General features: G+C 43.9%; 3 protein-coding genes across 5 annotated transcripts in view; 1 reads left to right on the plus strand and 2 right to left on the minus strand.

Moving 5' to 3' along the window:
* MYLK4 (myosin light chain kinase family member 4) overlaps positions 1-16,476 on the minus strand; it is a 76,214-nt gene extending 59,738 nt beyond the window's left edge. Inside the window, exons 1-2 of the mRNA XM_085540308.1 lie at positions 16,352-16,476; positions 3,342-3,600 (exon numbers count right to left, since the gene is read on the minus strand). Of these exons, the coding sequence (XP_085396434.1) occupies positions 3,342-3,600; positions 16,352-16,407 (315 nt within the window). The 5' untranslated portion in view covers positions 16,408-16,476. The remainder of the gene's footprint in view (positions 1-3,341; positions 3,601-16,351) is intronic.
* On the plus strand, positions 7,297-26,810 carry WRNIP1 (WRN helicase interacting protein 1). Of its 3 annotated transcripts, none has more exons than XR_014943587.1 (7): positions 7,297-8,046; positions 15,175-15,366; positions 16,414-16,658; positions 22,942-23,171; positions 24,493-24,681; positions 25,496-25,575; positions 26,041-26,810. XR_014943587.1 is itself a non-coding variant. In XM_085540311.1 (7 exons), the coding sequence occupies exons 1-7, from the start codon at positions 7,543-7,545 to the stop codon at positions 26,314-26,316; spliced, it is 1,683 nt and encodes a 560-aa protein (XP_085396437.1). In that variant the 5' UTR covers positions 7,297-7,542; the 3' UTR covers positions 26,317-26,810. The 3 variants fall into 3 exon arrangements, 2 of the variants coding, with proteins under 2 accessions (XP_085396437.1, XP_085396440.1); XM_085540311.1 differs by having other exon boundaries at positions 24,526-24,681; XM_085540314.1 differs by lacking the exon at positions 7,297-8,046 and adding an exon at positions 14,615-14,633 and having other exon boundaries at positions 24,526-24,681.
* Positions 19,274-20,334, minus strand: LOC146761973 (uncharacterized). The gene has a single exon (XM_085540315.1). It carries the CDS (start codon positions 20,210-20,212, stop codon positions 19,274-19,276), a length of 939 nt encoding a protein of 312 aa, XP_085396441.1. The 5' UTR covers positions 20,213-20,334.
* Positions 26,811-27,494: the final 684 nt, after the last annotated feature.

The raw sequence follows: 27,494 nt of genomic DNA on the forward strand, positions 1-27,494 counted from the left end.
ACCAAGTTCAAAGCTCTTGATCTAATGGATGGAGGTGCTGGGTCATTTCAGCCAAATAGATGTGAGACTTTCAGTATCATCATCATAAGTTCTTTCCCCTAAAATTAGAGAGAGTAAGCAGTTTCAATTATAAAAGAAAAAAATCTCTGTTATCAGCTCCATTGTAAATCCTTACACTCTTATAGAGTCAGAAAACAAAGTCTGTGGAATAAAGGGTGTCATGGTTTATCGTCATGTATATAAGGACACACAGCATACATAATTCTTATATATGATAATATACATGACAGGTATACATAATTACAGAGTTCAGACACTAATTATGGAAGAAAGATCAGTAAGAATTTCTTTTCTGCTTGTGATTTATCTTACCAGAGCAAAGAATTTATCACACTCAACCTGCCAGTAGAGAAATATGAGCACTGGAAATCTCAAGTACAAAAAGCTACAAATGAGAGTATAAAAATCATAGAATCATTTCTAAATAACAAGTGATTAAAACATTGTAAGTGACATTCTTTCCTTACTCGTCTTTTGGCTTTAGAGTATTCTCCAATTGCATTTTGAGTTGTTACGCAGTTATTTTGCAGAGAGTGCTTTTGAGTTTGCGTTTTTTTTTAGTCAGGTAATCTTGATGCTCTTTTTCCTTCTGAAAAAGACAAATATTCCAAGAATGGGAACTGAGAGTGTTAGGTAAAGCATGACTGCCTGAAATCACGGGATCATACACCTTGAGTCACAACAATGGATCGTCATGAACTTGGAAAATGAGGAGCACACTTCAAAAAGCATATTTTGTAAAGATCTGCCAGACTGAGCATAGCAACGCTATGCCTGATGACAGAAATCAAGCAAAGCAAAAAGGAGACTGGGAATAAAACTTGGCAGAAGTCCACTTAAATTATTCTGACTATAATAAGCCGACCATTAGACATGGTGCTCTGATTTAGAGGCTGAGGGAAAACTTTGTTAATGAAGTTTCACTGCCAATGTATGGAACCTGTTGTAAGATTTGTTTAACAAGTAGTTTGAAGAAGGTAAAATAAGAAACAGCTTTCTGTCCAACTATTTAGTTGGATATCTTGACCAGTATTCTGGTGTAAAGGAAAGTTACATGGTTTTGAATTATGCAAGATTAAAAAAAAACACCTTTTTTCTTTCTTTCTTTTTTTTTTTTTTTTTTTTTTTTTTTAGGAAACGCTAGTTTTTATCAGTAAGGGGATAAATCCTATTCTGGTACATAAGACTGTGCTTTAGCCAAGTTAATACATCTTGGCTTATGAACTGAACTGCAGTGACTAATGAACAACTCTGCAAATATAAGGCAAAACATAACAGGCAAAACTGTAAAGTAAGAGAGTTACTGCTTTTAACCAATGTCTTTTCTTTCCATTTTGCAAGAGATACAAAACAGAAGTCAAATGTGCATACATCAAGTTATCAGCACTCAGTAGAGAGAATGTAGTGCATAACCAACAACAGTTCAGCTGTATCTGATCTCTAGATAAAGGGTACTTTATGATTCTTACACCTTCGCACGTATGGAGAGCATATCTGCTGCCACAGAATATTGCCCAAATGAATGCTGTACTGGTTCCATGTAGAAAATGGCACCTACTCACAACTGCTTGTTTCTACCCTGTGCCACCACCTTCCTTGGACCAGCACAACCACCTGGGGCGGCTGTGCAGTGCAATGGATAGAGCACAAAAATCAAGGACAGATTTGGACTTACTTTTCTTTTTCATCTGGCTTCCCCACACACAGAAAATTGCTCTTAAAAAATAAAAGAGTTTTGCACTGGTTAATATATCACCTGAAGCAAAACTTTGTGTTGATTTCTGAGGACAGAATTTAGCCCAGATATATACACATGTTCTGCCAATTGTACAAAGTGGGGAAAAGAGAACATTCTAAATAAAACACACGTAAAAAAAGTAAAGAGCACTTTTGCTGTGGGTCGCTGGAGTCACCTCCAACAAAACATGGACCTGGCGAACTGATGTGGCAAAGAGGCAAAGAGTGACATCTAGAGGACTGTAATACTGCAGCTCCTCAACAGTCCAAGCCATGCTTAATTCTGTAAAGTCATTCACAACTGATGGTCAGCAGTTGGTGGGTTTATTTTCCCTACTTGTATTTTAGTGGTTCTAGACAGTCTTTTTAGAATATGTTTTTGTTTTTATGAGAATATACCAAAGGATGGAAAATGTGTTTGCCTATGTTAGAAAAAAAAAAAGTATTTCTGGAAAAATAGGTGTTTTGTGGAGAGCAATCACTGCCCTCTGTAATTATATTCAATTAGGCATGTACAGCATTTATTTCTTCCAACAAGAACACACTTTGACCACTCTCTGCTAGATGGTCCCTTGAGTTGTAATCGGCTCCCACAGAAGTGAAGGGATGTTTTGTTACCACTTTCAAAGTGAGCAGGACTGCATCCACAGAAATCATATATGTGTGCCCACAAGCAGACACGTGTGAATACATACATCTGAGCAAAGCTTACTGTGCTTCCTGCCAGCAAAATCTTCTTCGTTTCCTTCCTGATCAGTATAATAAAAGTGTTTGCCAGGCAAGCAGACAAAGCTAAGATTCTTCTAAGTAAGGTCTTCTGCTTGACAGAGATAAAGGAAGAGCTACATAGCAGCAGGATCAACTTCTATTTTCTCTCCTATGAAAGTTGTTCACTGGAGAGAAATCTAACTTAAAAGAGGCAATAACAACATCCAAACTTCAACCCTCCAGATTTTTTTTTTAATTCTCATTTTCACTGTAACTTTAAATAAAACCCTCCAAAAGAAAAACAGTCTTCACACACTTCATTTTCATATGCAGAACATTTGCCCTACTGCAGACATAGTTCTTAATTCTAGTCTAAATGACATGTCAGTGTCAGTGTTAATGTCTAGACTGCCTTAGTTCCTTTGGGAAATCTGCTCTTGCTTTGTGATTCACACAGTCTCCACAAATTCTACTGCTGTTAGATGTGACCAATGCTTTCAATGCACAGATCCAACAAAATCCATATCTACCTTTTGTTCTGTAAGAGCCATAGAACTACACAACCTTCTTCAGAATTTTTGAATGTAAGTCCAGCTGTAAATAACCCCTTCACCCCCCTCAAAAAAATACATAATAAAAAGCCACATGCTTGCTTGTACAAATTCAAAAGATTGGAAGACTGTGACCAGTCTCTCGCAGTTGAAATATACTTCCACAAACAGAAATGAAAAAATCAACACTATTGGGAAATAAACATAATAAACTCTTTAACTAACTGGAAGAAGAAGAAAAGGAAAGTACTTGGGAAAGACAAAATTCATTATGCAGGGAGTTACCTTTGCAACTTCTGTTCCAGGATCTGATGCACTGCATTTTTCCTCGTGAAAACCTCCAGTTCTCTCCACTTTTTTCATGGTCTGAAAAAAGGTCGTTTTCTCCAGTCTATTACTGTTGTATCGTGTATTGATTTCCTCCAGCCTGTTAATCTTAAGTAGCTTCATACTGTGCCCAGTTAATTTACTTTCTGTTTTCCTCTCCACCATCGATTCATAAACCAGTGAACACTCATAACTTCTGATTTCTCCTCTTTCTTGTCTGTACAAAAGAAAGACAAATTGGAAGTATCAATATTATTCATGAATTTAAGCATAGAAAACTTCTATTGTTGGAAATGTTTTTATATATCCTGAACCAGTACAGAAATACAATTAGCAGTACTAGCTGTTAACACATGGTTCTCCACCTCTATATCTACATTGAACTAAGCAATTCAGTCAGGCTACAGGATGGATGCAATTCAATTTATTCATAGAGACAATTTAGATCTACCAGACCATCATGCATTACTGTTGCTTGTTGACCTTACTTACGGATTGCCACCCATTTTTAACCACTGCAGTGGCTCTCCATTGCTGAGATGCATTCTCTTTCTCTCCGCTGAAATTCCATTAAGTGACAAGTAACAATCCTATGATTAAGTCCATTACATTTTCAGATATTAAACAAATACCTTTTTCTTTTCACTGCCCTGTACCACAGAAATACATAATTGCCAAAATAATTGTGATCTCAGGCCTTCTGTTGAATGCTGCTGAATGCCAAACTCCTCATCTGGGTTCCTTCCCACTGTACATCCTCACAGTGTGTTTTGTACTTACATGACATAGAAACATCAAGGCTTGTCTAATGGTAATGTTGGCTGGAAAATTATTGCAGGTCAAACTGATCTCTGGTTAATATTTCTGATCAGTTTTCTATAGAAAAGTTTTTAATCCACAGCAAGGTTGTGGGTTTCTTCCCCCAGGTAATTACTTGTTTACACTTGGAAAATCATTGAATATTGAGTTGAAAGGGATCCTCAAGGATCATCAACTCCCTTCTGCACAACTAACTTTAAAAGGCTACAAGAAACTACCCTAAACCAGACTTAGCAACTCAGAATAGGCCCAGGAAATACAGTACAAAAACATTCTCATTCACTGTACTGGAAACCCTGCTACAAAAGCACTGTGGTAATGCCTTAGCTCTGGAAAGCTGGATCTGGTCAACCTCATCACGCAGTTCATGTTTTTTATTTTAACTTGCATAAACACCATAAACTATATGGCATAATTAAGAACATATACAGTCATTAGCAGCACAGAGAAGCAGACACCCAATTAAATTCGTTATTTTTACCCAAACACTTTCCAACAGAAAATATCCTTCACTGTATTTCAATCCCACATCTGTACAGGTGCAACTGATTAGATGTATACCCACACCAACTCACTTTGCACTTTGCACTTATTTATCCCTTCAAACTCTTCCCAAATGTGAGAGATGACTTATGCTATCACAAGTAGCAAATGAGTCTCCTAGAAAGATTTCTGCTACTCAGTTGTTATAAGATGGTGGTAGTATGTGACCAAGATGCTCATAGATCTGCCAGCAGATGAATGCCCAGAGTGGGAGAGACATCCTTAAGCATGCTGTTAGTAAGTGAAATGCACAGATATTGGCATGGGATGGTGAGAAATTCATCATCTGAATGAGTTTTGCATCCAGTATGTAAAAATGCTGGGTCTGCTGCCTCTAGCCATCATCACTAGCTCCTAGGACTCCACCATCCCTTTCCATCTTCTTCAATTGAAATGACCCTTTAAGAGCTATTTCTTCTCCAGGTTATCAGAACAAGGCTCATCAGTTTTGCTACATGTACTAACAGTTGCAGATGCCGTACTACAAGGGCTCAGTCTAACCTTTGAGCTATCATCCTCATTCAATCTATTCAGCACCAATGGGTTATGGAACATATCTTGAAGTTGTCAGAAAAAAAAGAAGTGAGGTTTACAGATCTCCTCTTCCTAACACCATATCTCCAGCTACTCAATGTCAACGTGTTTTAGAGCAACTTGGCTGTGAAGAACACTTTTGGCCCGACGTGACTGCAAACAGGGAAAGTTGATTCAGACTCTCCATAGTTCCTCAAAGCGCACATCATCTTGCAGGTTGTGACAAACAAATGTGACCGTCCATCTAATGAGAATGACATGTCCTGCTGAAAGGACACGTTGTTCCCTCAACCTGACCGATGGGTCAGTTATCTGGGAAAATATTAGTGGGATGACAAGCCTGAAGGCACTAGTGTGCTCCATTACCAATGAGAGACTAGGATCAAATTCAAATGTTACTGTCTTCTCCCCCATTACTATTTACTAAACAGAAAATTTTTGAGGTGTACAGAGTGCAATTTGTTTGCAGTTCCCCCTGCACAGTCCCAGGGATTCAGTCCCATCCTCATCATGTGTCACAGAACATTGTGAGACTGTGGCCCTCCACCTTATTGAAAGTGGAAAAATGTGTTTGGTTAGGTGTTGAGCTCAGCTTCTTCCCAAGGAGCATAAACTTTCTTTCTTTCATTTACATTCCCTTACTTTGACCTCAGAGATACTTTCTTCAGGGTCTTCTCACCACGCCAATCTTTCAGTTTAAGCAAAACAGCTTGTTTCGTGTGCCATATCCTCAATTTCATGTGCAGTAACCATACACATGACATGGAAACTTGCTCAGCTGTATGTAGATGTATTGTACATGTACAACATGTACAATAAGAGATATAAAGGGAAGACAAAGGGGAAGTTCTTCACAGAGAGAGTGGTGCAGTGCTGGCACAGGCTGCTCAGAGAGGCTGTGGATGCTCCATTCCTGGAGGTGTCCAAGGCCAAGTTGGATGGGGCCTTGGGCAGCCTGGTTTAGCACCAGATCTGGAGCTGGTGGCCCTTCCTGTGGCAGAGGACTTGGAACTTGATGATCCTTGAGGGCTCTCCTAACCCAAGCCATTCTATGATTCTATGGTATGATTTTAAAACGGCTCAAAAATAGAAATGAATGCTCAAATATGTATCAGACAAAAAGAACCCATCTTTTTCTTTGTCAGTCAGTTTTCAGATTGTAATCTTGTCAGTTAGAACTAAGTTTACACGATGGGTTGTACAGCACTTCACTCAAAATTCTGCCCTTCGCTCTCAATCTGGAGTTCTAATGAAAACTATTTCCTACCAGTTGGTCTCTTGCAGACATTCTCAATGTTTAAGCTGAGAGACAGTTACTTTTACATGGTAGCTGGACTTGTTTACCTCATAGATCCCAGCAAAGCACGTCTTGACATTAGAGTGACCTGAAATTTACAAGCTGAGAATGGTTACGTAATAGAATATAATTAAATCTAAATATATAATTTAGGAAAGAAAATAAGACGTATGGTGGAAAGAATTAGCGTAGGGTCAAATTCAGATGGTAAATCAGGACACTGATGGCGCAGCATTCTATGCTTTTAATCAAAATACAAAACTAATATGTGGCACTGAGGGACATGGCCAGTGGACACAGGGATGGACTGATGGGTAGACTAGATAATCTTGGAGAAGGCAAGGCTCTGGGGATACCTCATTGTGGTCTTTCAGTACTTGAAGGGAGCATATAAACAGGAAGGTTAAGACCCTCCCACGAGGGGAGTGGTCTTAAACTAATACAGGGGAGGTTTAGGTTGGATATTAGGTGGAAGTTTTTCACACAGAGGGTGGTGACACACTGGAACAGGTTGTCCAAGGAGGTTGTGGATGCCCCATCCCTGGAGGCATTCAAGGCCAAGCTGGATGTGGCTCTGGGCAGCCTGGTCTGGTGGTTGGTGACCCTGCACATAGCAGGGGGGTTGAAACTAGATGAACATGATAGTCCTTTTCAACTCAGGCCATTCTTTGATTCCATTATCCTAGAGGTCATTCCAACCTTAATGATTCCATGGTTCTAAGAACGGGCCCCTGGCACTTGCAGAACCACCTCTACCAAGTCAGTCCCGGCCACCAGGCGAGCTCCTTCCCTCGACAGCCATGCAGGCAGGAAGCTCAGAGGGCTGACAACCCGGCGAGCGAGGCATCAGTGAGCGCGTCCTCCGGCCGCTAGGGGCGGACTGCAGCTCCCGAAGGGCTTCGGGCTCAGAGGGCGGCTGGTCTCGCTTCCCGCTCCGGCTCAACCCCGACGGTGCCACGGGAGCCGATGGAGGGCGCCGAGGCGCAGGTGCGGTGCCCCGTGTGCCTGCGGGAGCTGCCGGCCGCGCTCATCAACTCGCACCTGGACCGCTGCTTGCAGGCCGCGGATGGCGAGGCGACGCGGGGCCGCTCACCCCCTTCCAAGAAGCCGCGCCTCGCTTCCGCCGAGCAGGGCGGCCAGGCGGAGGAGCAACCCGATGAGGCCCGCCCGGCGGCCGCCCCCGTTTTCTCCCTGTTCCACAAGAGCCCGGGAGCCCCCGGCGGGAGAAGCGGGGCCGGGCGGGGAGATGCCGCCGAGCGGCCTGAGGAGGGCGGCGGGCCTACGTTGCGCGGGGCGAACGTGGCGCAGCGGCTGGAGGGGCAGCCCCTGGCAGACAGGCTGCGGCCGGACACGCTGCGGGACTACGTGGGGCAGGAGCGAGTGCTGGGCGCCCACACCATGCTGCGGTCCCTGCTGGAGTCACACGAGATCCCCTCCATCATCCTTTGGGGACCGCCGGGTTGCGGCAAGGTGAGTGCCTGCCCCATCACGCCTCAGGGCATTGGACTTTGCCTGGCTTCGTTTTCGAGGCTGGTGGACTACAAAGGAGGAGCTCCCATGTCTGTGCTCACTTTTTTTCCCGGTCTGTTACATTGTTTTCTGTGGTGACCGTCCACAGAGCACTTAGATCACAAAAACTGCAGTTTACTTCTAAAATAAAACATGACCTGCACCCATCATCCCTATTCCCTGCAGTTTGGACTTTGATTACACAGGCCAGATTAGGTTCATTGCAGCCAATGGGCTTCTAGTAAACTCCTAATCCACTAAATAAATGTAGAAGCAAAGAAGCTTGAAAGCAGCAACAGGATGGAATCATAGAGTTTGATTTGGAAAGGTCCCTTAAAGTCCATCTAGTCCAACTTCCCTGCAGAGAACAGGGGCATCTACTGTGAGATAAGGTTGTGCAGGGCCCTGTCCAGCCTGACCTTGAGTGTCTCCAGGAGTGAGACACCCCCCACCTATCTGAGCAATCTATGCCAGTGCTTCACTACCCATGGTAATAAAAAATGTCTTCCTTATTATCCAAATGGCTTTGAAATGAAGGAGGCTTACAAAAGCATAGCTTGCAAATGTGGGTTTGCTTTAGCCGAAAAACTCTGTCTCCTGATAGAAAAAGACTTCAGTGTGTAAGGCAGCCAGCAGTGTGGCTCTGCTAGGTACCCATCCACATTCAAACACATGAGCCACTATTAATGGATCTTCAAGTTGCATGTCCTGACTGCTGCACTCTCATGTCCTGTGTCTCTTAAGATACCCAGGACAAATACTGGTAAAACCCCAAAAGGCACAGGAGTGCAGCATGGCAGTGAAGGGATCCACAACTGGAGTGAGTGAAGGACCAAATGAATGCCTTGAGTGTGTTCACTCAAGGATCTCAGGTTGTCATTTGCCTTGTATTTCAGATTGGGTTGAGGGGGGAGGAGGGAAGCTAGGCAAGCAGAGTACATGCTCTGTCAGTCTAATGTGTGCTCAGCTTTAAGTTTGACATATTACAGTCACGTGAGTGTCTTGGCTGTGCATAAAAGCAAATGTGGGTTATGTGAAATAATGACTAATGAATTAGTGGTAGCAGAGGAGTTAAGAACAAATTGCTACCCTGTTATTTTTGAAGATAAAAAGTGACTTCATGTGCGTGATGTTTGTGTAATAATACCAGTTAATCACAATTAATAAGGAGCAGGTATAAGAATGGATGATAAATGGATTAATACTGTTAGTAATTATGTTGTTCATACTACACAACACACAACTGAAAAGAACCAGCTGTTGAATGTACACAGTTGCTACTTCCTTTAAAACAGCGAGGTAATGTCAGAAAGAAACCAGTAAATGAGGTAAAGGAGCTATTGGAGTGAGTCCAGGGGAGAACCGTGATCAGAGGGCTGGAGCACCTCTCTTATGAAGAAAGATGGAGGGAGTTGGGCTTGTTCAGTTTGGAGAAGAGAAGGCACTGGGAAAGTCTCATTGCAGCCTTCCAGTACTTGTAGAGAGCTTAAAACAGGAGGGGGGTGAGGGGGTGTAACTTTTTAGTAGTGGTACAACAAGGAGGAATGGTTTTAAACTAAAAGAGAGAATTTAGGTTAGATGTTGGAAGGAAACAATTTACTCATTGAGTGGTGAGGCGCTGACACAGCTGCCTGGAGAAGCTGGTCACATTCAGTGTGTGGATGACAACCGAGCTCAGTGGACGTCAAGTTGTGTTCTGCTGAGACTATACATTTTTTGAATGGCTGTGTTAAAGCTTGTTGGTGAGGTGCTGACAGCTCACTGTTGTGCTCCAGGTCTACTTTTGGAGCCTCCTGTGTTGCTGAGATTGTTTTTGGATGCTAGGTGATCTGTTTCGTGTCATGTCGCTTTCCCTCTCTCATGACATACCTTCCTCATTCATACACCTTGAGTGCTGTTGTATGTACTAAACTTGCTACTCGGTGAGCTTAAATTCTGCTGCTGATCATGCTTGCCTTATGACTTGCATGAGGACTGTCGTTACTGAGTTGTGGTTGAATTGATGCTGTCCCCCAGCAAATGGCTTTGAGGCTTCTCTCTTTCAGCTAGCTTTGAATGCAAGTTGAAGTAAACCCCTTGAAGATGGGAACACCTCCCTGTTTTCACGTACCCTTTTGGATGAATATATATAAAATGTCTAAGAAGATGTTTCATGGAGAAGTAATCAGAAATGTATGGGCTGACTGACAACAAGTCTGTTTCCTTTTGACACAAAGAACCACATAAATTAATGTTTGAAATTTAAATCATAGAATTACCCAGGTTGGAAAAGACCTTGAAGATCATCAAGTCCAACCGCAGCCTAACCAGTACCCTAACTCTAAAAACCCTCTGCTAAATCATATCCCTGAGCACCACATCCAAATGGCTCTTAAACACAACCAGGGATGGCGATTCAACCACCTCCCTGGGGAGTGTACTAGCACTGTCTAAGGACCTCATGGGACTGATATCTAAACCTGTTTCTACTAAGCACAGTTCTTTTCAGTGGGAAACAATATTAAAAATATTAAGTAGAATTGGAACTGGATGGTCTTTAAGGTCCAACCTAAGCCATTCTATGACAGGCTGCTTGCTCTCTTCTGAGCTAGAAGAGAATCTTTGCCATTAAACTGATGCAAATGCAGTAGTTGATATTGAAGATCAAGAATGCTCTCTAAGAGGTTTATTATGCCATACATCAAAGTTGGGTACCTAATTAAAAATACATCGTGCTTTGATCTTATTGGCTGTTGGAGCACTTGAATAGTTAAAGAAACACTGAAAACCAGGATACTTCTGTTGTGAGGTGACTTTCATTTGAGTTTTCTTTTGTGATGAGCCTTCTTATTTTAAAGGAGCGTGATCTTTGTACTTCTACTTAACACCTTAATTTTTTTATGAATTCAGAATGCTTTAAGAGAACTCGCTGTGTCTGTTTCTGTTTTTGCTTTTGTCACTATTAGCATTGAACACATGAATGTGTGTTCTGCTTTAAGAAGCTGTCTGGACACAGAGCAGAAGAGGAAAAGCTGCCTCAAAGAGATGCCGTGGTTTTTAACTCGTGAACAGTCAGCTTGTTCATCCTGACTATGCAACTTTTTAAGAGCCTGCATGAATCCTGCTGTAATCTGAGTCTGCCGCGCTGTGATTTATGACACCTTAATGCAGGGATTTAGATTTTTGCTTGTCTGCCACGGGGCACCAATTTTAGTAAAGAGTTAGCGAGGGGACACGAGTAACTTGAGCACAGAATCATTTTGCTGCCACAGATAGGATTTAAGCCTTATAAACCTGAACGTTCTGTTTTATATACGGTAAACATTGCCTCTTGTTTATGCCATTTAACGAGGAAAAAAGTAGGCACCGGGTTTGGAACTTGCTCCTTATGAATGATAGCACACAGAGCATTCATGCGTAATTTTTGGGGGTCTGCATATGTAAGCTGGTACCAAGTTATTGTGCCACATTGGTCCAAGTGCAAAACATGAAGAACCACCAGCAAGTTGTCCTTGAAGTTTCCATCAAATGCCCTTTGAGTTTCTATTTTATTTCTAGGAGTCCCTTAGATTTCTTGTTATTCAAGACATTTGTCATGATGCATCGGATGCAGCGCAGATGGGAAATGAGATTTTGATCTGGAAATGTGTATTATCTTTTACAGAACAACTCTGAAAAATGAGTTTATCTGTGCAGTTGCCTGGGAGAAGCCTTCAAATGCCTGGTATTTGCTTATGCCCTTTGAAATCGGGAATAACTTGGGGTAGCACTATGGGAAGACAAAACTGGACTTAGCATATTTGGGAAGCGGTTGGAATATGATGAAACAAACCTGGATGTGGCAAATGGAGACGCAGCTCCATTTCAGGAAATGCTGTGCAGTGACCTTGCCTCTGTTTATGCTTGGTCTGACTTGGATTCTGGAAGTGCTCTGAGCCACATGCTGTTGCTGTTGTTTGGTGACACTTTACTCCTCCAGTAGTCTCACAGTAGGCTATTTGGGGTGTGAGGAACCAAACAAGTTGAGTAAGAATAGCATCTGCCCTTATGTAAGTGCCAGCTGCTGCCACTTCTGATTGCATTTATCTCAATAGGCGGTGTGTCAGAGCCCCGTTCATCTGCTGTCCTGACAATTTCCTTTGGGCATAACCTGACATGTTGCCTGAGTCTCTTGTGACACAATGCGGCTCAGTGGTACTGGATAGGACAGTTTTAAGCTGTATCTCAGGGAGCTGCTTCCCCATGAGGCACCTGCAAGTGCTGATGTTGTTGGTGTTCCATCTCAGGCCTGTGAACCTGCATGTGGCCTATTGTGACTGGGTCTATCCATCTGCAGGGGAGGGCTTTTGCACCACAGCATGTTTCCATGTAGTGTAAAATGAATGGCGGCTCATCAAGAGGCTGAGAGACATGAAAGGGCTGTGGGGCTGTGACACTTGAGAGACAATCTCTTTTCTTTGACTGCCATCTGCAACAGCTGTCTTGCCAAATTCATGCGACTGAAGAATGAATAAGGAAGGACTCTGTGAACAGGAAGCCACAGGAAGGTCCTTAAACAAAGTCTATTTGATCTTCCTGTAACGTGACTTAAGAACTATATTAGGTTTCACAGACACCTTCTTGACAGTATTTTTCTTTACAAACATCCTACTAACCCAAACATCGAATCTGAGTTATTTGTGTGCTCTGACAATGAGAGCTGTGCTTGGCTCCAGGGGCACCTGTATTTCATTCACATAATCATATATCCCAAGTTGAAAGGAGCCCATAAGAATCACTGAATCCATAGCTAGTATCAAAGCCCAGAAGCACTGTTTGCTGGGAATGGGTTTGAGGAAAAAGTAGGAAAAAAAGTGAAATGATGGGAAATAACAGGCTTACAGAAGAATGGGGTAGGCTTGACCTCTGTTTGATGGGCTGAATGATTGACTGTGAAGAATAGAGGGAAGAAGCCAAGAAAATGTCTGTCTGCATCAAGCAATGCTTTTGAAATACAGTGTATGTTATTATTAATGCAACTTTCGCTGACCCAGCAGTTGGCAGAGTGGGAGAGGTTATATGCTGACCGAGGACTGCAGAGCAGATGGCAAGTAGATCCTTGTTTTAATTGTAACTTTCAAACAGGTTTATTCATCGTTTCCCTACTAATTTCTTTGTATTTTTTTTCCCTAAAGTAAGGGCAGAAGGACACATTCCTGTGTATCCTGTCCCTTCCTTAAACAGTAAAACATTTTATCTGAAGATGGTATGTCCGATTTGACTGACTGAAAAACACCAGGGTTCCATTTCTATTTGGCTTACAAATAGCATTTTCTTTGCTTGTACCGAGATAAAACATTTGGGTTTTTGACCCCGCTGCAGAATGTGCTGATTGACACAGTGGAAAAAGCCGTTCATGCCATGTGCAGGAAAAAAAGTGATCTCTGCAATCTCGAATGCCTTGATTTAGACTTGTGTTGACCATAACAAATCTCTTCATCTGTGTCACCTGATATCGATGAAGTGTGAGTTACCACTTGAAGTGGAGCTATAAGAAGAACAGCAAACTAAATCCTACTTTTACCTCTCTCCACTGCCAGTATTAGAGAAAGAAGAGAGGCAGCTTTCGTATTCATATTTGATATATTGGGGTTTTTTTTGCTTTCAGTGGTGCTGAGGCATGAATACATTCTTTTGTCCCTTTTGTAGGGAAACATCAAGTCTCCCAGGACTCCCTGATATCTGTAGGCTTGAACAACACTCTGGAAAATGCTTATGTCAGTCTCGTCTTCTGCCACATTCCCAGGAAGGAAAGGGCTGGTGCTTTGAGCTCCCGGGGACAGGAGGGGATCTGACTTAAGTGTTGCACTGAGACATAAAATGATACCTCTTCCGAAGACAGGAACCTCTCAGTAAACTGAAAGCAAGGATAAACGATAACGTATCTTTCCCCTTAATTTCCCTTTTCCCATCTTAGACTGGTTGCCATGTTAGAGATGTGGAGATCCTTTAAAGAGACAGAGCAGCGCTGTTAGGATAGTGAAAGAGGTCGTGCCAGCACCAGTGGCATCTGATAGATGGTGTCTTCTGCAGTCTCTGTGCTAGAGGATCAGGTTTGAAGCACCTGCTGCTTTAACCTCAGGACTTAGAATGTCTTCTGAAGCAGTTTTGTCAGCACCTGTCCTGCTCCTCAGCTGCCGAGGCTCTCCAGTGTCCTCGCCTCCTCCTCTAACAGAACTGAGGTTGATGGAGAAAACACCTGTTTTTCTCTAGCAGTACTTTCAAGCTGAGGTAATACAGCTCAAGGCATGCAGGTACACCTGAGAGGAGTGATGGAAGGTCTGAAGACTGTGCCTGTGTTTAGGTGTGGTGAATTCGCTTGCAAGGTAGTGCTGGAGACTGCCTCTGTGCTTTAGTGGGTGCAGTGAAATGTGCTATAAATAAATGACAATGTGACCGAGCTGCCTACAGGGAAAGAAAAACAACAGAGCTGCTTACTGAGACCAGCCAATGGTTTGTTCAGGCAGCTACCCTTGGCTTCCCTGGGTTTGATTACTCTTGACTATTTAGATTGAGTTACATTTTCTCAAGTATGCATATAGTTTTTCAGTGCTCTCCTGCTTTTGTAGTGAACTGCTTTTCGATGGTTTTTCTGTGTCATGGAAATACAAAAAGCTGTAACAATATTTATGTAGCTTTTTCTTTCTTAAATGCGATAGCACTGTGAGCTCTTCTGCAGGTATCTCAGAATAGACTCGGCTATTTATCCTTTAAAATACTTTAAGGAATAATTGAACAATGAATTGCAGGCAGCTCATCTCCTGTGACAACTGTGTATTTGGAGAAGAGTTTTTCTTCAATGGTGAGAGAGACAGCTGTCATTGCTGGCATTTTCAGTGTTGAGACCGAGTAGGCCTGTTACTTAAAACTGCAAGCCTTAGAAATGTGGTGTGGAATTGGCAGCTACTCCTAGCGGAAAGTTTTTGAGTCTTCTGTTATCTACAGTCGCATGAACTAAAATACCCTATTCTCTGAACTGTCAGTGCTGTCCCTGCGTCCAAAATATGTCTTTGTTCTTGATATACTGTCTTCAAATGATTTTTGTAACAAAATTATCTCTGCTTTTTTCAGACTACCCTGGCACATATAATCGCCAACAGCAGCAAAAAGAAAGGCATGAGGTTTGTGACGCTGTCAGCCACAAGTGCCAAGACAAATGATGTTCGAGATGTCATCAGCCAAGCCCAGAATGAAAAAAGACTCTTCAAGAGAAAAACTATTCTCTTTATCGACGAGATCCATCGGTTCAATAAATCTCAGCAGGTATTGTACTGCTTTTTTGGGGAAAAAGCCATTGTCAGAACATCTGTGAAATTCCCCACTTTGCCTTTGGCTGTTAGCTTGCTTTGGGCTTTTGATTTTAATTTTAATGCTTGTGGTAAATGAATTACAGAATGCTGTGTTTATGTCTGTAACCAACTAGCGCACATCAATGTGCAGTTCCTGTGTTGCAAAGATTTAAAGAATAGGCTGAGCTGTACCTGTAGTTGACTTGTGTAACATCTTTAGGTAACATCTTCCTGGAATTTTATTCCATATCAGTAACATTTGCTGTACATACCTTCATTTCAGCCTCCGCCGTGGCGATAACATTCTGTGTTACCTTTTAGAAAGGTCTGGAATGTAGATGTGCATAGAGTGTTTTAATGCTGTACTCAACTCTCTGTGGTAACAAAGAAAATAAAGGCATAGCAAGGTACTGTGGGATAGTATATTGCTGCAGCTATCACTTGGGTGTTTGTTTTCTATTTCTTTTCCTAGGTGTTATATTTTTTAGTCATGCCACAGAAAGCTTAAATTCTGTCCTGAAAGTTAAGGACATGTCCACTGTTGTGGAACTACGACGTGGTTATGAAACTGTGTTGTGATCTTCCTGTATTTTCTGAGGTGTTCTATCGAATTTGGTGGAGAATTGTAACCCTAAACATTGGTTCAGAGTTAGAAGTAGCCTCATTCTTTGATAAGACATTTTCATGTTACCTTTTTTGCCGAACAACAAAATAAAGTTATCTAAGTAAACTGTAAGTTTGCAGACTTTCCATGTTTCCTTTTTAGCCGGTAGAGTTATTCTCAGTGCAAGCATGGATTATCAAGGCGAACAGCCTACCATGTGCACGAAATTAAATCATTTAATTAGCTGAGCAGATGAGCTGCCTTGTCAGTGAGGTTATTTGTCACATCAACAGGAAACCCAAAGACTCACAGCACAAGGAAAAAACTATTTGAAAACGCTAGGTAGCCTACTCACATGGGATGTTTCAGGTTGTCATTGATTGAAATCAGTTGTTTCTGCTTCCCTCCCATACTCAGGACACTTTCCTTCCTCACGTTGAGTGCGGGACGGTGACTCTGATAGGAGCAACGACAGAAAATCCGTCCTTCCAGGTCAACGCCGCTCTTCTGAGCCGGTGCCGGGTGATCGTTCTGGAGAAGCTCTCAGTTGAGGCGATGGAGGCAATTTTGCTGCGGGCCGTCAAGTCCTTAGGGGTCCAGGTTTTGGGCCAAGGCAACCAGCACAGCAGCTCTGCGACTGGCAGCAGCAACGAGAGCTCAGAGTGAGTACTTTATGGGCTGCAGGGTGTTAACATGCACAGCCTGAGGAATTGACTGCCTGCCAGGGAGAGGATGAAGCGCTTAGGGGGGGTGGGAAGAGAAACCCTAGCCACTTCTGATAGTAAAGAAAAGAAGTGGCAGCATATGGCAGGGGCAGCAGGGTGACAGGAGGGGAGAGAATTCAGAGCACTGGCTCTCCATCCAAAACATAATCTTACCGTCTGGATTAGGACGGAGTTTTATACTTGGATCTGTAGCTTCTGGCTCACCCCCCAGGATATTTAAGTCCATTCCTCTGCTGAGGATTTGCTGTGGAAGCCTGTAACTGACTCTTTTTCATGTCCCAATGTGCATTACTTCTTGTTATGGGTTGTGGATGCATCATATTTCTACTTAGTAGCAGATGGGGCATCCCCTTTTAAATTAACCTGGAAGTGTGTGACAGAAGTTGGTTGTTTTCTTATATTTTCTTTTTTTTTTTTTTAATGAGATCAGGGAGGATGCTGCTTAAGCATAAATGCTACATTGTGTTCTGTTGTGTGCTAGGGAGAGTATTTGCTGTGAGATGTTAATCGATTTTATTTTTGTGTACTAGTAGTCAGTAGTACATGTGATGTGATGGTAACGGTGTAGGCACCCTTTATGTGTGAAAGAGAATATATCTCGTCCTTTCAGTATTATCACAGAGTGTAAGCAATAAGGATGGCTAACTGAGATACTGTGGATACATCTATATGTTGTGGTGATATGAATCTTAGAAGAGAGGGCAATAGAACATGTCATCTTTAACATAAAGGCACAGCTGTGCCTGTGGCCACACCCTGACTGAGGTTCAGAGACTTTCCTTTCTGTATAGGATTAAAGTACGAGGCATAGTTTCAGTTGAAGTTGTTTGGGTTTGGGTTTCACTGGATTCCCTGTATCTGTAACCTCCTGTTTGCAATAGATGATTTAAACAGCACGATGTGCAAACTTGAAGAAGTCTGGCAGGCAGACTGTCAGACTAACACAGTTTCAAAAATATCTCCATGAAGAGAAAGTGGCCCACATCAATGACCAAGTGGGAGCCATATGCTTTAAGATGAAAACAGTAGTCAGAATTTAAAAGCTTGTGTTGCAATCTTGTTTGAATTTTTTATTAGTATTTCCTACCACTGGCTGCTTTTCAGCAGTAGTTGACATATACTCTTGCAATTGAATTTGGCATTATTTTTTTTAAGCCATTCCATCCCTTTTTCTGATGCAGTTTTGGGCTCATTATTAACTCCTCCTTGCTTCACGCCCCATGCTATTTTTGCTCCTTCATTTCCTCTCCACCTACCACTCTCCAGGAGCAGCTGTGTCTTCTTTCACCTTTTTTTACCTCACCACATTTAGGAAGCAGGGCTAGCAGTAGACGCAAGTAGATGACAGTGTTCAGTCTATCCTAGGGAACAAATGAAATGGATGTTATGAAATACAGCTGAGTTGGTTGTTCACTTTGCTCACCTCTTTCTGGAACTGGAAAAGGTGCTGTAACACTGCATGTCCCCAGATGTTAAGTATCTTCTTCTTCTTCTAGCCAAAAGGCAGAAGAGGGGTGTGAACATTAAATTATGGTTTTAGTCTCCTTAAGGTGGAAGTTTTCTGTTTCAAACCATGTACGGTGTGAAATTCTGCATATGCTACTAGAAATCTGTTTATGAGATGGTCTTGGTATCCTGCCACTTCTGTGACCTTGTTCAGGTTTTGAAAAGGATGATGATTCTTTGTGGTCTCTTTTACCTCGATGGTGAATGTTCCTTAGTTTCTATAGATGCCTTGTGTGCTCAGTGAGAATGCAGTCATTGCTGAATTTCATGGATTTCGTTGTCTCTGCACTACATGTATATGTAGCAGTTATCAAAAACTCATCCCTGTTGGAGCTGGTCGGACTGCCGAATGGGGCAAAAGGATTATTACAGGTGTGCTTGCTACAGCTTTTCATTGCATTGAATAATATGGGATTGTTTCTTATTTCTCCTATGTTCTATGAACAGTCACTGGTGCCTCGTATTATTTCGACTTTTTTAATTGGATAGATTTTACTGAAAATCAGGTACCACATATGAAGCTGTTCTCCATTAAAAAAACCAAGGGATTCAAGCCAAAGATCATGATATAACTTAAGCATTTCATTAATTAAGGAGATCACTCATAGCTGGTACTGGGTTTGAGTTTGAGTCTTTACTCTTTCATGTGTTTTCCTTCCCCTGATGAATTCCTGCATTACTCACAGTGAGATGGTTTGGGATGGGGTCTGATATTGTGATGTCATCACACATCATCACATTTGGTCGATCTTGTGCTCTTTGGGGTCTTTGTCTCTTTTATTAGTAAAATCAGGAGTGCTAATTTACGGTCATGGAAAAAAAGATGAAATTGAACACCCTCCATCAGGATGGAAATATGGAGAAAGCAGCATGGGTAGGATGGGTAGGAACAGCAATGCCAGCAGTTTGTCAATAACACACAAACTTAGTCTTTTTTTATATTTTTTTAACTGATATTTATTAGGTGTTATAAGCAGCAGGCTGAGAGGTAGATGTTGGGCTCCCAGCCCGCCGGAGCCGTGCTGTGACAGCAGTGCGGTTCTGGCCTAGCGCCGCCGCCGTGGCCGCCTCTTGCAGGGCGGCGCAGAGTCCTGGGTGCTGCTGCGGGCCTTCCTCTTCGGGGGGCGCCGGGTCCCCCCACATGAGCGGTCTCTGCCCTGGGAAGAGGGGCCCGCTGCCGCCGCCTGCCCTGGCTCCTCCTGCTGCTCCTCCACTGAGGGCTCTGTGGTGGTGCTGGGGTACCCAGGGACCCCAGTAGAGCTGCTGGGCAGCTCCTCGGTACTGGGCCCAGTGTGGCTGGTGGAGTGGCCTGGGCCCGAGGCAGAAGGCAACTGATGGGAGGTGCTGTTGATAGGGCTGGCTGCAGGGCTGTCCTCCCTCCTTCCAGCAGTTCGGGCGTCCTGGTGGTCAAGCTGGTGGCGGATCGTGGGACCGTAGAGGGCTGCAGCGGTGCTGATGAGCCTTCTTACGAAGGTCAGCACATCGCCGCTGGTGCTCAGCTGCAGCGCCTGCACCAAGGCCTCCTCGTCCAGCCCATGCTGACACAAGAAGTTCATGGTGGTGCACTGTCCCACGTAGACTTCCCACCAGTCGTTGCTGGACACCTGCTGGATCTCCTCCTGCAGCCACTGGAGCAGGGGTCCGAGGTCTTCCGGATGTTGTTGGAAAAATGCAGCCCAGACCTCGGCTGGGAAATTGTGCTCAGGTGGGATGAGCACCGGCTCTGCAGGCCCCTGCTCGTCCTGCAGGTCGTGATCTGAGTGTGCTGCGGGCTGCGGGACAGCACACTCGAGGTAATCATCGTCTGACCTCACCGAGTATCGGATGGTATAGATTTTGTGCCCGCATACGGCACAACTCGGCTTCTTGTTAGCCCACCAGATGGCACAGCCGTAGCACAGCTGGTGCTGGCAGGGGGTCACGTAGGTGACATCCTCCCGGATTTGCCCGCAGATGGGGCAGGTCCAGTTGGACGGCACGTCCATGGCCCTGGGCTGTGCGGTGGGCTGGGGAGAGCTGAGGTCGGGAAGCTGCTCCCCTCACAGGTGCTGCAGCAGGCAGAAGGTGTTACGAACTGCAAGAGAGAGAGAGACACCATCGTCATTTGCTGCCCCAGTCACTCATTGTCAAAGCCTCCCTGTCCCTGTTCCCTTCCAGCCACTGTAGGAAGTGAACAAGAGGCCCCACGGGTAAAGGCCAGCCTGGGGAGGATCCTTCAAGAAGCACCCCCAGCTGCCGGCATGAAGCATTGCCATGCTGCTCACCTGCTCTGCTGCACGCTCCTCTCCTTAATGCCCCGGCTGCCTGCTGCCAACCAGCAGGGTCCGGGTACAGCACAAGCGGCTCTGAGACGGCACCTGAGAACTGCGCAAGCAGCACCCAGAGCACGTTTCAGCTCCAAATTTCGCCCTGTCCACACTCCAGTCCTCGCACACTCGCTCGGTTGGAGGCCAGGCACGAACTGCTGGGCTGGGCTGCTGCGCCTGCATAGGAGCAGCGTGGGCCAAGCAGTCACAATCCATCGCACGGAGATGTCACAAACCAGGGCTTGGCCATGTTGCCAGCCCTCACCTTCACTGGGGGACATCACCACCCGTCCCACAGTGATGCCGTCATCCATTGCTTGGTCATCACCATGTGCCGGCCTCACCTGCTGCACCAGCACACATTTCTGGGGTTTCCCCAACGCTTCTGCCTTTCCCATTTAATCCCCCCAGCTCTTGTGTGCCTGGCATCTGTGTTTCACATCAGTACTTCTTATCAGTGTTCCTGGGCCTGGGCTGTGTCTTCCCACATGCCCCAATGTTGTAGCTCTGGCCATGGCCATGGCACACAGCCCCAGGCTTATACAGCTAGAAAGTTTATTTTCAATAAAATTTCATACTTCCCTCTGTCTCTTGGAGTAGGTGATCTTGGAGATCTTTTCCAGCCTTCATGATTCTATGATTCTGTGATGCCCAAGATCGCTGTTGAGTGAACCTTTCTCTTCTGTGGAACATAAGGTTGTGTCGCTGTCCCCAACATCGTCCGCATTCCTTTATTTAAGCATTTCTTTTTAGTGTTCAACCCTAAGCGCAGTGCTCTGGTGTGCTAAAAAGCCAGCCACTGCAGAACAAGCATAGGGCAGCTAATTAGCTGGGGTAGGGTAGCAAAAGGGGACCACATTTGACTAGAATACAGAACTACCATTACTAATATGCTTTCATTATTGAGATGCTGAGTAGCCTCTGAGGTAACTGTCTCTGCTTGTCAGAGAAACTGGCCACCAGTGAACAGGTTGTGTGTGTGTGCCTTGCCTGAATATGGAATCTGTGCAAGATCGAAGGGCAGTCTCAGCTGGATTTGTTCAGTGACTACACTGGGTTTTCTTGCTGCATACCCCGTACACTTCCATTACTAGCCCTACAGTGGTTACCTGACACACATCAGGGATCACTATCCTGATCCTGCTTAGTTTGTGAAACATGATGAAATAAAAGCCTAACGTGCTTCACATGTAACTTCTGCTCTGTTGCTGTTCAGCTGATGTTGCCATGTCTGCACTGAGTGGACGAGGTGGCTCTGCTGACATCTCCACTGAGGTGCCAGAAGGTTTGTTACGGGTGTGCTTGTTGAAGCTTTTCATTGCACTGAATTCCTTATATTAAGCTGTTCTCTGTTTTCAAATATCACAGAATTCAAGCCGAAGATCATGATGTAACTTAAACATTTCAGAAATTGAGGAAATGAAATGGCTGTGTGCTCTTACTGGCTTTGGGTTTGATCCTTTACTCCTCCTATTTATTTCCATGAAAACTAGCACAGGTACAAAAAGCACAATAATGTTATTTAATAGAGCAAATCCTCAGCTACAAAACAAACTGTGCAAACTGAAGGGGTTCCACCTCCCTAAACCTTATTGAAAATACAGAGTTAAGGAGGAGTTCGAATTATGATTGTTTTCTTCCCACAGCAGTAGTTTTCTGTTACGAGAGTTAGGATATCACTTTCAGTTCAGTGAGTGATGGATCCTGTAGGCTTGTTTATATTTTTGTCTCCAAGTATCATCAGTTACAAGGTACCAGCGTTGCCCAATGGCATCCAGCGTGCACTCTGAGTTAATTTTGGAGGGTGAAAAAAGTACAAGGCTGCCCACCCGTGTGATGATCGGGAGCTGGTGAAGAAGTCAGAACATGTGCAAGTTGTTCAGCCTCCCTGCTCTAAGGTGTGGGGATGTCAGGGTAAAATGAAAGTGGGTAGAGCAGCGGAGCATCTGAGGACAGTGCGAGGTTAAAATGTAGAATACAGGGACTTAAAATGTGAGGTTTTAATTCCTCAGAAAAGCTGCCATAATTCAGTTATGCTGAGCAGAGGATGTTTCTCCGAAGTTCTGTGTGTGTTGGGGTGGAGATCATGGAATAGGGAGCCATTACATTATTTCACATCATTGACTCTCATCAGTGCATTGTGCCAACAGCTTTTTGGTTTGTGTCTCTTGATTTCCATGTAATTTGATGTATGCGATACTTGACCGTCTTGCTCCATTATGCTGTTCCCTCATTCCAACACCAACAGGGTGTTTGAAACTTCTTGAAGAAGGTACAGTTCTTTTGGAGTGCCAGCTTAAACTCCGTTGCCTCTCAGCAGACTCCATAAAGAAACACCTCAGCTAGCATGGTGCACAACGAGGGAGGAGCACAAGGTGGGATAATGCTACGAGATCTTCTTGTTGCAGGTTACCTGTGTACATAGAGGAGAAAGCTCTAAGTACTCTTGCCTACCTGTGTGATGGTGATGCGAGGACTGGGTTGAATGGACTTCAATTAGCAGTTCAGGCCCGACTGGCAGCAGGGAAGACCACTCTGCTGAACTTTACCGAAGGTGGTTCTGTGGATGGAGTTCTGATAACGGAAGAACACGTAAAGGAAGGTCTGCAGCGGTCACACATCCTCTATGACCGAGCAGGTGAGTGCCTGACATGGTTTCTGTGATGTAGCATTTGGAATAGCCTTTATAGTTCCTGCTGTTTCGTCCCCTTGCTAGCAGTTGCTCTGATGAAGCAGCAGATACGGTGAAATGTGGTCTAAAAACTGCTTTTTCTTCACACTAGAGCAGGCTCAGTCAGAATAAATTGAAGGGATATGATGCTGTGTACCCATGATAGTAGCAGTATGCACTTGAGTATTCTGTGTTCACAGAGCACGCACCAGACAATTAAGAAGTGTCTCGGCAGAATCAAGTAAATATGAATTCAGTTTTTATGTGGTTACTTAGTTTTGCTCTCCTTAAGCACTATTTGAATTATCATCATAGAGTCATAGAATGGCCTGGGTTGAATAGGACCTCCAAGACCACCTAGTTTCACCCCCTCTAATATCCAGTCTAAACCTCCTGTCTCAGTTTAAAACCATTCCCATTTGTTCTATCACAGTCCACCCACGTAAACAGCCATTCCCCCTCCTGTTTATATGCTCCCTTCAAGTACTGGAAGGCCACATCAAGGTCTCCCTAGAGCTTTCTCTTCTCCAAGCTAAACAAGCCCAGTTCCTCAGCCTTTCCTCACAGGAGAGGTGCTCCAGCCCTCTGACCATCTTATCAGCCCTTCTCTAGACCCATGACACTGCTGAAAAAGACCTGGATCTAGCTGTGCATTTCCCTGTTCACTGCAGAGGAGCTGGACTAGATGGCCTTCAGAAGTACCTTCCAACTCTAAGGATTATTTATTTCATTTTGTGTGAATTAGATTTGAGCTGCTCACTGTTTTCAGGGCCATTCCTAAAAGGGTGAACCCAACACACCTCATAGGTTTCAGCTGCTCCTAAAAGGATGAACCCAACACACCTCGTAGGGGATTTGTCAGGACTGTGTGCTGTGATCTTATTTCCTCCAAACTTTGTGATGTGCCATCATGATATACCTACATGTCAATAGTTTCTGGGCCAGTTTGGCCCATTTCCGTGACTAATGGGGCCTGATACAGATACAATGTCATCTTCCCAACATCTTTTCCTTCTCCTGAAGGAAAGGTTGTATGGTATCAGAAGCAAATTGTTTGCCCTGTAATGTTTAAGCAACAGAACAAACCACTTGTCTCTTCATCTGCTGCTGCTATTACCTGCTGGTATGCAGATCCACACTTGAGAGCATGAAGGTTCTGAAAACAATGATGAACAGCATGATCCGCGTTTAAAGAGAACTTGGGGAAGCAGGTTCTGTTTACCTACTGTGATCTAAGGAAATCTGTTCTGTTCTCTTAAATGTATTTTGCTCCTCTTCCTCCAAAGAGCTCTCTGTATCTCTGCTCCCCCATTCTAAACAGGAGAAGAACATTACAATTGTATCTCAGCCCTGCATAAGTCAATGAGAGGCTCAGATGAAAATGCCTCCCTCTACTGGCTTGCTCGAATGCTTGAAGGTGGTGAAGATCCACTCTACGTGGCAAGGAGGCTGGTGAGGTTTGCAAGCGAAGATATAGGTACGTGCTTCCAGTATTTCTTGGTTGGGATGGTGTGTTAACTAAGATGTGCCAGTCTTCTGACCTTCAGAGTTTAGTACTTGGGGGTAAGGGTGAAATAAATACCAAAACAAATACTCCATGCACAACAGTTACAAAGTAGTGAAATGCATCATCTCCAACTAAATCTAAGTATATGCAGACAGAAACCTACATTTGATGTCCTTGTGGTGACAGCTGCAGGAGGAACAAAGATTTTAGAGGTTAGGTTTTGATAGTGTTCTTTCATTTCGCGCCATGATTTTGGGACACCTTGTGTCACAGAGAATGTGTGTGGCAGGGATGTCTGGGTTTTTATTTGTTTGCTCCATTGCTTTAGTGACTGTGGAAGCCAAAAGCCAACCTTGATGTGCAAACCTCATGGTGGGTGGGTCAGTAGTTTTAAGGTATTTTCATTATCCTAAATAACAGAAGCAGCAAGATTTTTAGTACAGAAGTGATGAGTGGAGACTTAGTACATCTGGTGAAGCTATGTCTGTATACCAATAGCTCCTCGTTTCTTTTTCACAAAGAGAAAGTGAACCCTGCACTACCTGCTGCTGCTGCTCAGGCCACCACTGTGTGGCAGCAGATTGAGGCTTTCAGAAGGAATAGGGAGAAGACACTGGGTGGAAAGTATCTGTCTCATGTGCTGCCAAGTATTGTAGCAGGTGATCTACCACCTGGGACTGCAGCTTTGAAGTGAGCATGGATAGCCTTCCATGGCAGAGAACAAGAAACATTGTGATTCTAGTAAACTGACTTTAACCTACTTTCATGTAATCCCTTCTTATAGGGCTGGCAGATCCTTTGGCTTTAACACAAGCAGTTGCTGCTTATCAAGGTTGTCACTTCATTGGGATGCCAGAGTGCGAGGTAAAGGCTTCATCAGTTCACTGATCTAAGAGTAATGTAAATTGTAAGATCTAGTTGTAATGACCAAAAAAGAAACAGAGATTGCAAGGACAAGGCAAATAAATGTATTGGCCCATTCCAGACAAGGCTTCAAGTAAGAAAACATTGTTGCTCTAGCAATAGAAGCTGTCCTTGAAATCTCCCTGTGCGGGTGTTGTCATGTTTCAAGTAATTTTTTTTTGCTCTGATTCTTGTTGTCTTACAGTTCTAAATGTTCATACATCCTGTTGTAAAGTAGCTCTTCTTTTCTAGTAGCCAAAGTTATGAAGGACTGTATTGTTGTGAAATAATATTCAAATAGTAGTAGCAGTAGGAGGTCAGTATACAAACTAAGGCCTTGTCATGCTACTCAAAATGTCTGGATAACAGACATTAGAGCTTAAAACAAATCATTTAATTTAATACTTTCCCCTTCCTTGTTTCCAGGTCATTCTGGCACAGTGTGTAGTGTATTTTGCAAGAGCACCAAAGTCTATAGAGGTGTACAGGGCATATGGCAACGTCAAAGAATGTCTGAGGATGCACACGGGGCCTCTACCACCTGTTCCGCTGCACCTGAGAAATGCCCCGACGAGGCTCATGAAGGACTTGGGCTACGGTAAAGGCTATAAGTATAACCCCATGTACAAGGAACCTGTGGTGCAGGACTATCTGCCAGAAGAGCTGAAAGGAACAGATTTCTTTAAGGAACGAAGAACGTGACAGCCCTGCTCCGAATGCTTTCTGTTTTTGTGATGCATACATTTGTACTGGGATGAAGATTTCCCTGCTGATTTCAGCCCAATAATTCTGGAGATGAGAGTACGAAGTCACTCGGCCCTTGAGATACTCTTGGTTTTTCTGCTGTCATTCCAAAGGAGTTTGGTAAACCGTTGCAATTAGGCAGTGTGGAAACACAAAAGGAAGCTTTGCAATACAGTTCTGTCACCCACCGGTTCAAGGGAAGTGGAGGAAAAAAAGGTGTTTTCCACTTTGTCTCTTGTAGTGAGATAAGGAATATGGGCACGCTGCTTCTCAAAATCAGAATCCAGTTTGAGCTTTTAGAATGTTTATTTTCAGAAAAAAGAGATTGTGTTCTCCTCTCTTGCAGTAAAATGCAGGAAAGAAAATACAATTACAATGTAATCCTTCTTTTTATGATGCCTCCAATTTTCTCCAACTACATTTATTCAACTAATAAAATCAATGCTTTTTCATTTCTTTGAATACTCTTAAGAGAGCAGAGTGGTTTTGAAAGTCTGAAGATCCTTTGACTTTATCATGTCTGCTTTCTATGGCAGACATAAACTATTTTTGGAACTAGAGCAGTCATGAAAATCAGTGAATTGGTTGTTTTTTTTTCTCTAAACTGGAGAGGTTTGGATTTAAAAGATGGTCTGTTCAGTGGATTAGGAGTTGTTTGGCTGGTTGCATCCAAAGGGTTGTGATTAATGGTTCTGTGTTGGTGAAGGCTGTTCACAAGTGGTCTCCCACAGGGGTCTGTCTTGGGACCGGGGCTCTTCAGCATCTTTATCAATGACGCAGACGATGGCATCGAGTGCACCCTCGGCATGTTTGCAGATGACACCATGCTGAGCGATGCTGTTAATAATTTGGGAGGTGGTGAAGCCATCCAGAGGGAGCTGGACAGGCTCCGTGTGAACCTAGTGAGGTTCAGCCTGGCCCAGCGCAAGGTCTCGGCCCTCTTGGGCTGAGGCAGTCTCTGCTATTTCCAAAAACTGGAGGGAAGAACTCATTGAGAGCAGAACTACAGTGAAGGTCTTGGGGGATGAGAAGATGGACATCAGCCAGCAGCATGCGCTTACAGCCTGGCAGGCCGACTGTGTTCTCGGATGCGTTAAAAGAGTAGTGACCAGCAAGGAGATGGAGGTGATTGTCCC

This window comes from Coturnix japonica, chromosome 2, assembly GCF_054131305.1.
Source record: "Coturnix japonica strain WE chromosome 2, WE-NBRP24, whole genome shotgun sequence".
Classification (NCBI taxonomy): Eukaryota; Metazoa; Chordata; class Aves; order Galliformes; family Phasianidae; genus Coturnix; species Coturnix japonica.

Bases quoted from the DNA above. Each gene is read 5' to 3' on its own strand.
- WRNIP1 (XM_085540311.1), top strand. From the start codon at position 7,543: ATGGAGGGCGCCGAGGCGCAGGTGCGGTGCCCCGTGTGCCTGCGGGAG. The intron at 16,659-22,941 runs GTGAGTACTTTA...TTCTTGTTGCAG, and splicing joins AGCAGCAACGAGAGCTCAGA to GTTACCTGTGTACATAGAGG. The intron at 24,682-25,495 runs GTACGTGCTTCC...CCCTTCTTATAG, and splicing joins GTTTGCAAGCGAAGATATAG to GGCTGGCAGATCCTTTGGCT.
- LOC146761973 (XM_085540315.1), bottom strand. From the start codon at position 20,212: ATGGACGTGCCGTCCAACTGGACCTGCCCCATCTGCGGGCAAATCCGG.